Source organism: Barbatula barbatula (genome assembly GCF_947034865.1).
Source record: "Barbatula barbatula genome assembly, chromosome: 11".
In the NCBI taxonomy this organism is placed as follows: Eukaryota; Metazoa; Chordata; class Actinopteri; order Cypriniformes; family Nemacheilidae; genus Barbatula; species Barbatula barbatula.
This window is the reverse complement of record NC_136774.1, coordinates 4,925,942-4,937,126: the sequence shown is the minus strand read 5'-3', so window position 1 is coordinate 4,937,126 and position 11,185 is coordinate 4,925,942. Positions and strand designations below refer to the sequence as shown.

Here is an 11,185-nt window from a genome sequence, read left to right as displayed (position 1 = left end):
TGACACAAAATGGCAATGTTATAATGTTAATACCAGAAAATGGAATAAGCATTCTTTATAGCATTTTTATAGCTTTAAGCCTAGAACTACATGTCCCACAATGCAAAGCGCAGGGATACGTCATTCACTGGCGTCCGCTGCGACGGTGCTGATTATTTTCACAGAAAGCCTGACCATCAAAAGGTATTCATATATTTTCCTTTAAAACGTCTTTTTGTTAGTGAAGGTATATCTTAATTCTTCGTGTATTATTAACATAAAACGTACGTATAAACCAGTAACGTTACTTGTACATTTTGAAGTTAAACTGCTGATTGATCACAGTATCTGTGTCATCTGGGGAATTTGTCCCTGTGCAAGAAGACACTTCGAAAACACGTCTCGTTGGAATAAAAAGGTTTCATCTGATATTTTGTTCAAATTGAGTTATTCGCGCATTCTCACTATGTGACAACTTATTTACATTTTGTGATTTACATTTAAAAAATTTCTCTTTTCGTTGTGTACATTTTGGGACGTGAACTGAGTGTATTGAATTGCTTAGTTATACAGTTTAAGTCTGTAATGCAAGTAAACGAAGCTAATGTATGTTCATACTATAAGTCAGAGATCTGACACACAGCTTACCAGCTGCTACCGAATTTAAGTCAATAATGTGTGCATTAAAATCTTTCTAACACATGGATGTATTTTTATTGCGTTAGAAGCTGTCTCCATGGTGATGAAGTCATCAGTAGAGGAGGAGGAGGGAGGCTGGGGTCTAGGAATTCCAGAAAAGATGAGGAACAACGCCAACTGGGTAGACGTCACCAAAGACTTCAAAGGAGCTTGTAAAGGTGTGATTTTACGTTTTAGCTACTAACATTATCTGGGGATGTGGCATAGTGTTTAAAGACAAGTGTTGCCGATCAAACGTTTGCAGGTTAAATCTTCAAACGATTTAAGCCATAGAGAACATTACTTAGAGTTGCTACTGATAAAAATGCTTGTCAAGCCTGTCTTATATGTCTTATTGTAAGATGATACTCTGTGTGCAAATATACCAACTTCCCTACTATGTGGTATGTGGATTCCACATAGAAAATACCTGCTTGTCAACTGTGTGAGATGATAGAACAGCATACAAGCAATATAAGGCATCTACAAAAACAAAAAATTCCTACTGTGTCCAGTCGACACTTGTGACATGAGCGGTCGGGTAGAGCTGTTAGATTTAGAAATTACAAATGTAGTTTTGTATTTATATGTATTTATAGTACCCCATGTACTGTATATTGAGGACCCACTGCTATTTCTTTCAGAAGTATTACATTGAACACAATACATAATGTCACAGTACACAGTTTCTATGATGGCTGATAGTTGATGGTGTCTTCATTTTTTTGCTAAATTATTATTGACTAATGGAGCAAAATTGTCTTCATCTCAGAATAGACATTTTTCACCGAGCCTTAAAATACACCGTCTACAGACTTCGTATGATCCTACTGTCATTTGTTTGTTCATTTATTTATGAGCTACTGTCAATGGTCTTTGATCTTGTATGCAGATTATATTTACACCAATACATTTGGGAAACACATTTATCCAAAGCGACTTGCAGTGCATTTGAGTTATGCATTTTATCATGATCTGACTTTGTCTGACTAGATGGGCTAAGAGAAAATGCAGTAAATGTTTAAAACTAAAAGAGTGTTGGATTGATAGTACATTTTCCGAAAGTAAAGTTGGGACTTGGCAGCATGACTGGTTTCTGGATACGTTTTGCTTTATTCCTGCTTGCTTTTGGCAGGCTTACAATTTATGGTCAATAATAGTTCTGAAATTACCTACTTTTTCCATGCCACTGTAACTGCATCATACATCGGCTCCCTCCTACACTATGACATAAGCCATTAGAATGCCATTAGAGTCTTGATGTTATCCGTCATGTTCTGTGTTTTATCAGACTGTTGATTTGTGAATCTTACCTGTATTGAAACGGAATTGTAAATTTACTGAATTTAATAAATGCTTTTCTTTGTTGCAGAACTTAGACTTGGCGAGTTGCTACATGATAAACTGTAAGTACTCTGTGTCCTTTAAAAATTCTTCCCTCATAAAGGTGCTTTCAGACCTTCAGCAACTGTGTCACTGTGTGTCGCTAGTCTCTTGCTACGAGGTCATTAAAAGGCATCCTAGCTTTGGTTGCTCTAGTAACATTTATAAACAAACCCTGCAGTAAATGATGAGAGACGGATGCCGTGAGCTTTACTGCTTAACTCCTATTGGTAGTCGCTCCCGAAAGTCGCTCATCATTTTGCATAAAGTTAAGCAACTCTCAACTTTGTTGCATCGCTAGACACGCCCACTTCCTGTGGCCCACGGTCACTGTCACCGGAGATTAAATGAAGGAGATCGCCTTGTCGCTGGCGGTCTGAAAGGGGCGTAAGGTTCACTGTAAACAACGTTTTTACAGATTTTCCTTTTTTTTTTTAAATGCGGTCACAAATGTGGGGAAAACGGTTATTTTTTCATTTTATTTCTGGTGCCCCAGCTGGCAGAAAAAAAATATTTGTATTATATACAGTTTATTTTTGAAATACAGTTGAACTGTAGAATTACAGAACCGCAAATTTACAAGAAAAACAGGCAAAAAAAATTCAAATATCCTTATATCCTGTAATTTTACAGCCTAAACTGTTATTTTACTGTGTATATCTCTCGCTTCAGCTGACAGAAAATTTCTGTTAAAAAATATATATATCTTGTTTATCCTTAAACCAAAAGCTTTTTAAGATTTAGGAGCACTTTTGGATGTAATCTGAAATTTGGTTACATTTTGAGAATTTGTGTTTCTGCAGGTTTGGCCTGTTTGAGGCAATGTCAGCCATTGAGATGATGGATCCTAAAATGGATGCTGGGATGATCGGAAACCAAGTTAACCGTAAAGTTCTCAACTTTGAACAGGCCGTTAAGGTAGCACCTGTGGTAATGCTTTCAAATGATGCATCTCTCGTGATATTTGGTTCATGATCTTGCTACCTTAAATGGGTGAATTTCACAAAACCAGTGAGCAATATCAAAAGAAAGAACTAAGAATATTTGTCATGAGGACTATGGGATTATTTTAATGAACAATTCAGTACATTTTCTCTCCTACATGTTCATTCATATAATGCAGTAAATACAGATACATTATTTAAGCATATAGTTGCATTTCTTGTTCTTCCTTGAACTTATTCTTACTAAAAAACAGTAACTCTAAACAGTGTACTGTTTAACAGCGATAAGTATACAGTGATATCTCTCTCTCTGTGAAGGACGAGGCCATTAGAGTGAAAGACCTGAGTGTTCCAGAGCTCATCGGGATCATGGACACATGTTTCTGTTGTCTGGTCAGTATTATATCATTTACCAGCACTATGTTGTGTCTCATAAACCTGTATCAAGCTTTCTGTCACCGTTGTCTGTAACTTTTTAAAACTCTTTTCTTTAACTCAGATCACATGGCTGGAAGGTCATTCACTCGCTCAGACTGTGTTTACATGTCTGTATGTTCATAACCCGGATCTGATTCAAGACCCTGCTCTTAAAGCATTTGCATTAGGCGTCCTCAAAATCTGTGACATTGCCCGTGAGAAAGTCAATAAAGCCGCTGTGTTTGAGGAGGCAAGACATTTTATAATGTAAAACTTTATATTCATGTAATTTATTTTGTGTAATATTACAAATTGATGTTAAGTATATTATGAATTGTTCAGTGAATGTTCATTTATATGTTTGAATCAGGAAGATTTTCAGGCGATGACATACGGATTTAAAATGGCAAACAACGTAACGGATTTGAGAGTTACAGGTCAGTAAAGAGACTGATCCAGTTCAACAATTGTAGTTAGTTATAAACATTTTACAATTGTTTCTAGGTAATGTTAATTAATGTACAATATAATTGATGAGAAGATAAAATGTATAAATAAAAACAAATCCTACAGATCTACGATTATGTTGAATTACATTGTTATATTATTCAAGGATGCAAACTACTGAATTTTGGCAGAAATGTGTAAAATTGTGGTGAAAATAACAGTAAAAAAATCCTATTGGATTGAATCCCGGAAAATGTATTTCCATTTTATTAGGTATGCTAAAAGATGTTGAGGATGAACTTCAAAGGAAAGTAAAGGTATGTTGATCTGTCTCAAGCCTTCATCTATTTTCATGATTCCTCACGTGTTAAATAGGTTTTTGCTTTCTTACAGAGCACACGCAGTCGACAGGGTGAACAGAGAGATCCTGAAGTGGAACTAGATGCAAGTTTTTATTATACAAGCCATTATTTCAAGCAAAACAGATAAACTTAACGTTTACATAAAAAAATGTTAAAGGAATAGTTCACCCAAACAAAAATAATTCTGTATATCATTTACTATACTTGCCCTTTTGTCATTTCAAACCTGTATTACTTTCTTTCTTTTGCAGAACACAAAAGAAGATATTTTGAAGAATGTTGTTAACTGAACCCCATTCACAGGGTTTGTGTCTATACAATAAAAGTGAATGAGGTCCCAGTTCTGTTCGGTTACAAACTTTCTTCAAAATATCTTCTTTTGTGTTCTGCAGAAGCAAGAAAGTCATAAAGGTTTGAAATGATAAGATGGTTAGTAAATGATGACAGAATGTTCATTTTTGGGGGAATTATCACATCATCTTCGATCAGAATCTGAATTTGATCTGAAGTTATATTTATTTCCTTTTATTATGAAAACAAAAAATAATTGTTTAAAAACTTCCATTTTATGGAAATTTGATGAAAAGACAATTATAGACAAAACATGAGTGGTAGTTTTCACTGAGACGTAGTAAAAACGAAATTTTCTCTTTTACTTTTCAGCATCAGCAGTGTTCGGCTCTCTTTAGCCGTGTTAAATTCACCCGTCTGCTACTCAGCGCACTCATTTCCTTTACTAAGAAAGAGGTAGGCCACTCATTTTCTGTAAAGCTGCTTTGTAACAATGCACATTGCTCAAAGCATTATACAAATAAAATAGATTTAAAAACCGCTTATTTTTAGTGGCTCACTTCACAATCAGTTTTTCGTGTTTAAGACGAGTGCTGTTGGTGAAGCACAGAAGCTCATGACACAGGCCGCCGATTTACTGCCTGCGATACACTCCACCATCCAGTATGGGATACAGTCACAAAATGACACCACCAAAGGAGGTAAAGCCTGCTTATGTGAGACATCTTACTTGTATCAATGTGGGCTCAGTAGTATTTTAGTACTCGCCTTTTCAAAAATGTATAATTTATGATTCAACATTCAATGTTATTTAATGTTGGAAAATGCAGGGTACCAGTATGAAGTAGTATTCGCTGGTCATGTGATCTCATAATGTCTCTGTGAACTTCACTGCAAGTCTTCATCTCGTATGGGTGCACGAGATTTGAAACGTATACCTCAAAAGTACAATTTGTTTCGATTTCCAAAGTTCAAAATGACTACATGGACCTTCACGGCCTTGACCAATCCTGAAAGTAGTTTATTATGAAGTTAACTTGCCGAATGCCATTTTTTTTCTAGATCACCCAATCATGATGGGTTTTGAGCCGCTGGTTAACCAACGTCTGCTGCCCCCTACTTTTCCACGCTATGCCAAGATTATCAAGAGAGAGGAAATGGTCAACTACTTCAGTAAACTTATCGAGCGCATTAAAACCATCTGTGAAGTCATCAACATAACAAACCTGCACAGTATCTTGGTAAATAATTTGCCAACGCATTTGAATGACGCACTAAAGGAAGAACATTGGTGGGGAGGGCCTGATGGATTATTTGCACTGACCAATTTCAAAGGTCACTGCCTAAGTAAGGTTTTACCTCCAAAGTCAAAGATTACAGTAATTCTGGATACACAAACGATCCAGTTAATGTATTAAATCTTCAACCACATGGTAGGCTGTTTTTTGCTAAGTATTTGCGTACAGTATGTTGGCTTTTATTTAACACTTGGTTTACACGTCAGGGATGATATCTTCTGGTGGAAGAATAAACTAAAATATAATTTGAATGAAAATCTTTTGTTCTTAATCTTTTTACCCTGTAGCTGTTTCATAAAAGCAGTAAGACACTCTGAGCTGCGGAATCTGTTGTGCCAGACGGTGGTGACCAACTTTTACAATATGGCAGTGCATACATGTGATGCTGAGTGTGTTTGTGTGTGTAGGATTTCTTCTGTGAGTTCAGTGAGCAGTCTCCATGCGTTCTGTCTAGATCACTGCTGGAGGTAAGAGTGCTGCCATCTCAAATAATAAAGCTCTGCTCTTGGATCGTAACTGAAAGCCGTAACACCTTATTGTTGTCTGTCTGTTTGTGCGATGTAGACCACGTTTCTTATTGACAACAGGAAAGTGTTTGGGACTCATCTGATACAGGACATGATCAAGGATGCACTGCGCCATTTTGTAAGCCCTCCTGTTCTGTCCACAAAGTAGGTGACCATTTTGCTTTTTAACTTATTAGTTATTCCTGTTTATATACACAGGTGGGGTTTCCGACAATTGCATTAGCAATTTATATGGCCTGTCAAACCATCAATCGCATCCAGAATAAAAGTTTGTGTTTACATAATATACAGTATGTATGTGCACTGGAGATATTCATTTTGCATTTATAAAACATAGACATACGTGCATATATTGAAGAAAGACAAAATACAATAACTCATTAACGTATAAATAAATACATGTTCATATTTTCTAAATATGTATACATGTATGTGTTTGTAGACAGATTCAAAGTGACAACATAAACAAACGTTACTGCGCATGCTTCCAGTACACATCCAGAAACAATAGAGTGCCTGTAGGTTATTTCTGATAACAACCAAAGGAAACTGAGAAGAACTGTTACTTGGCTAAACTCTCCAATATTTCGAATTTAGACTCCCATTAAACCGCTAGATGTCGGTTTCTTTAAATGCGACCAAACTACAGGAGCCATTCAACAAATAGTTTATTTAATAAAATGATTATACAATAAAATAATATTGCAAATTAATATTAACACAAATAAAATAAAATAGTTATATTATTAGACACTGGCCAAACACAAACCGGAAGCTTACTGCGGGTCAGGCCCGCGCAATACAAAATGAATAAGCACAGTACACAGACATACTGTATATTATGTACGCACAAACTTTATTCTAGAACCGATTAATCGTTTGGATGTATATACAGTATATATTGGATAGATAATGGATGGAAAATGTTACAGTTTTGGTCTCTTTGTATGTTGCTAGTAGTAGATTTAAAGGGAAGGTTTGCCCTAAAATAGAAATTCTTGCATCATTTACTCACTATCATGTCATTCCAAATCTGTATGCTGTATGCAGCAGAGCACAAAAGAAGAACGTTGGTAACCAAACAACATTGGTCCTCTTTTAACATTCATTGTATGGTCACAAAATCCACAAAATATCTTCCTTTGTGTCTACAGAGGACAGAAAGTCTTACAGGCTTTGAAAGAAATGAGGGTTAATAAACGATGATGTCATTTTTAATTTTTGGGTAAACTATCCGTTAGAGATAATACTGTATACGAATAAGAAGCTAAAATACTCCACATCAATTTATTCAAATATTAAAAAATAATATCTCTGTTAATATATCCATGCTGGGATTTATGCTCCATCCAAGATTCACACGAACATTGTGATGATGTTTTTCTCCACAGATGCAGTTTGAACAACAACCATCAGGCAAAAGATTACATTGACTCCTTCGTCACACACTGCTCACGGGTTTGTTATAATTTTTCTTGTGAATCTTATTATAACTAAGGCTGAAAATGGGGTGAACAAGTGGGGACAAGAAGTCAATTTCAAAGGGAACGAAGTTCCACCTCAAAATTGAGCGATTTCCATCTTTTATCAATCCCATTGCAAATATACATAAAGTGTCAGTTTTAGCATCCGTTCTTTAAAAATATAAAAAATGTCCCTAACTAGATCCCCCCAGCAAAAAACCCAACATAGTATGAATTTAATGAAATAAGAGCGGTGTGACCCACAGCCCTTCTGCAGCCTCATCCAGATTCACGGACACAACAGAGCACGCCAGAGAGACAAACTGGGTCACATACTGGAGGAGTTTGCCACCCTTCAGGATGAGGTGTGTTTGTGCAGAAAAACAGCCAACAGCCTGATTACGTGGGCAGACATTTTGCGTTATTGCATTTTAGATTTCATGCCATTATCATCCAGCTTCTTTGGCTGTTTTTTTAGGCTGAGAAGGTGGATGCTGCTCTTCATGGCCTGCTGATGAAGCTGGAACCTCAGAGGCAGCATTTGGCCTGTCTGGGCACCTGGATCCTGTATCACAACCTGAGAATCATGATCCAGTATCTGCTCAGTGGTTTTGAGCTGGAGCTGTACAGCATGCATGAGTATTATTACATTTACTGGTGAGACAGTTTCATGTCATTATGTTTTAACGCTATAGACCCACCCTTTTCCGCTTTGTAGTAGTGATACGTTTCTGTCGGTCACTGTGTATATAAACAGGTATCTATCAGAGTTCTTGTATGCATGGCTGATGTCCACGTTGAGTCGAGCGGACAGCTCTCAGATGGCAGAGGAGAGAATTCTGGAGGAACAGCTTAAAGTTCGGAGCAGCAAGAAAAGCAAAAAGAAGAAGAAAGGTTCTCACAGACTGCCAAGTGGAACAATTACATATTATTCTTTCGGATTCAGAGCTTTTAAAAAGAAATAGTAACAAAACATCTGTTGCACTTCCTCTTACAGTATGTGCACATTAGTTTAATCTCAGGGTGTACTGTTTTAATCTATAGTGTACTGTGACAGTTGTATTAAACATTCTGTCATCATTTAACCAGCCATAATTTTCATTGTTTCCTCAGTTCGCCCTTTGAGTAAAGAGATCAGCATGAGTCAAGCTTACCAAAACATGTGTGCCGGCATGTACAAGGTAATGGCACCAAAACCAGAGAACTTACCATGCAATGTTGACCTAGAATGCACTGTCAAGCTGAGTGTGCATTTTGGGAGATGTGTTTATGTACGTGTGCATTAAACAAAGAGGTTCAATGAAATCTATACATTTGTTATGACATTAAATCCATGATCTTTGCGCTCCTAAAACACTGCCTACAAGAAACTCTCCCTCCAGTCTGATACTGCTCTCACTTTTCCTCTGCAAGACAATGATAGCGCTCGATATGGACAAGAAGGTGCGTAAACCTCAGTTTGAGCTGGACAGTGAGCAGGTCCGTTACGAGCATCGTTTCGCCCCCTTCAACAGCGTCGTCACACCGCCTCCTGTGCACTATATACAGTTTAAGGTACTCTTTTGTTTTTCTGACTTCTTGTGTTGGAATTTTTTGTTGGGTATATGACAGTAAACAATGTGTGTGTTTGTAGGAAATGTCTGATTTGAAGAAGTACAATCCTCCTCCTCGCTCAGCGGATCTCTACATGGCAGCCAGCAAACATTTCCAGCAGGCCAAACTCATACTTGAAAACATCACAAGCCCAGATGCAGAGGTACATTAAACATTCTTGTAGTTTTAAACTCATTCAGTCAGTTGTTGAAATGACCTGAATTATTTAGATGTCATACATGTGTTCTTCCGGGGTCATTTTGGTGTCTTGTTGCAGGTCAATCGCATTCTTAAAGTGGCCAAACCCAATATTGTGGTAATGAAACTACTGGCGGGAGGACACAAGAAGGAGACCAAGGTACGTGATGTGTAATTCTATAATATATAAGAAATATTTCGGGTTCATGTCTGAAGTTATATGGGTGTACTATATGCTCTTAATTGTCAATGATCAATAATCATGCGCTTCATTTGCAAAAGCAAACAAAAATCATGCATTCAGTAATGGACTTCCAATCGAGGTCTGTGGAAAAGGCATGCCACTGTAAATAAATCGTCGCCTTGGAATTCTTATTATTTATCTGCATTCTGTTGACGTTTTGAGATGGAAAGCTTCGGTTTTGCATTCCATTTGACTATAGATACAACCGTTTTGTTTTTTAAAAGAAGAACAAGAAAGAAAAAGAATAAAACATCACATAACGTTAACAAGTTGTCACAGAACAATTTTGACAGAAATAACCTTTTTGACCTCATAATTCTTCAATTTTAAATTATAGTTTTGTAATTACAGCCACAAAATATAAATGTCAAACATTTAGAAATGAGACAAGTGTGCTAGGTGTTCACTTGGTCAAACTTGTAGAAACTTGCCCAGATGCTGCCCATACAGCTTGCAATATTGAAAAAAACAGACCTTTACATTTTCATTTAGGCATTTAGCAGATGCTTTGATCCAAAGCGACTTACAGAGAATTCAGTGAGCAATAAGTGACATGTCATACAGGAGTAATAATACAATGGGTCAACACAAAGTTACTAGTTTCAACAAAAGACTTTGTTTGGTTTTAAGTAGTTTTTTCCATGGCTAGATGTTCACATTTTATAAATCAATGCTAAAGTAAATGTGAAATCCACTACATTTGAGTTGAACTGATTTGATTAACTAAGGACTTTTTTTCCATCCAGGCACTTCCTGAATTTGACTTCTCCGCACACAAATACTTTCCTGTAGTCAAGATCATTTGAGAAGAACTGTGATACCAGCATAAACTCCTTCGAAGCGTGGACCGAACCATTATTGTGGCCACTGAATAAAATCCTATCCATAACTTTAATGGGATTCATCTGGTTTCAATGTCCTCAGAATTGATACTTTGCATCAGGTGCAGGTATTGGAAAGATAAAAGTGTATCGAGGTCCATTGGTATTTTTTTGTTCGTTGTCATTAACAAATTTACAAAACTTAATGTGTAGAAGAGAGCAAATCTTTTTCAAATGATTTACTGTTTGTAAATGTTCTGGTGGAATTAAAACTTGTGAATTTCAGATGTGTTCTCAATACTTAACATAAACATTTGCTTCATTAGACAAAGAAATGCTGCATACAGAGCAGATAAAAGTTATTCTAAATTCAAGAGAATAACATCCACAACTATGAAGGAGGGAATTTGTTGGGATCACTTTCAGTGTTTTTTCCTCCGTTGATGCACGACAATGCATCTCTGGCCAGACAATATCTGACTGGTTTCCTAAATGTTGTTTGTCTCTTGTCGACGTCCCCATGTCTTAAAGAAATGGTCC

The 11,185-nt window shown here is 36.7% G+C and overlaps 1 protein-coding gene across 2 annotated transcripts; it reads left to right on the top strand.

Moving 5' to 3' along the window:
* The first annotated feature begins 102 nt into the window (after positions 1-102).
* On the top strand, positions 103-10,930 carry naa35 (N-alpha-acetyltransferase 35, NatC auxiliary subunit). 2 transcript variants are annotated; one of them, XM_079467525.1, is made up of 23 exons: positions 103-183; positions 705-836; positions 2,030-2,063; positions 2,844-2,958; positions 3,303-3,377; positions 3,484-3,651; positions 3,772-3,838; positions 4,122-4,165; positions 4,242-4,292; positions 4,874-4,957; positions 5,088-5,202; positions 5,564-5,742; positions 6,207-6,266; positions 6,364-6,470; positions 7,718-7,784; positions 8,056-8,154; positions 8,268-8,446; positions 8,547-8,683; positions 8,903-8,970; positions 9,203-9,343; positions 9,423-9,545; positions 9,660-9,740; positions 10,571-10,930. In XM_079467525.1, exons 2-23 carry the CDS (start codon positions 716-718, stop codon positions 10,628-10,630), a joined length of 2,175 nt encoding a protein of 724 aa, XP_079323651.1. In that variant the 5' UTR covers positions 103-183; positions 705-715; the 3' UTR covers positions 10,631-10,930. The 2 variants fall into 2 exon arrangements, with proteins under 2 accessions (XP_079323651.1, XP_079323652.1); XM_079467526.1 differs by having other exon boundaries at positions 182-397.
* The last annotated feature ends 255 nt before the right edge of the window (positions 10,931-11,185 follow it).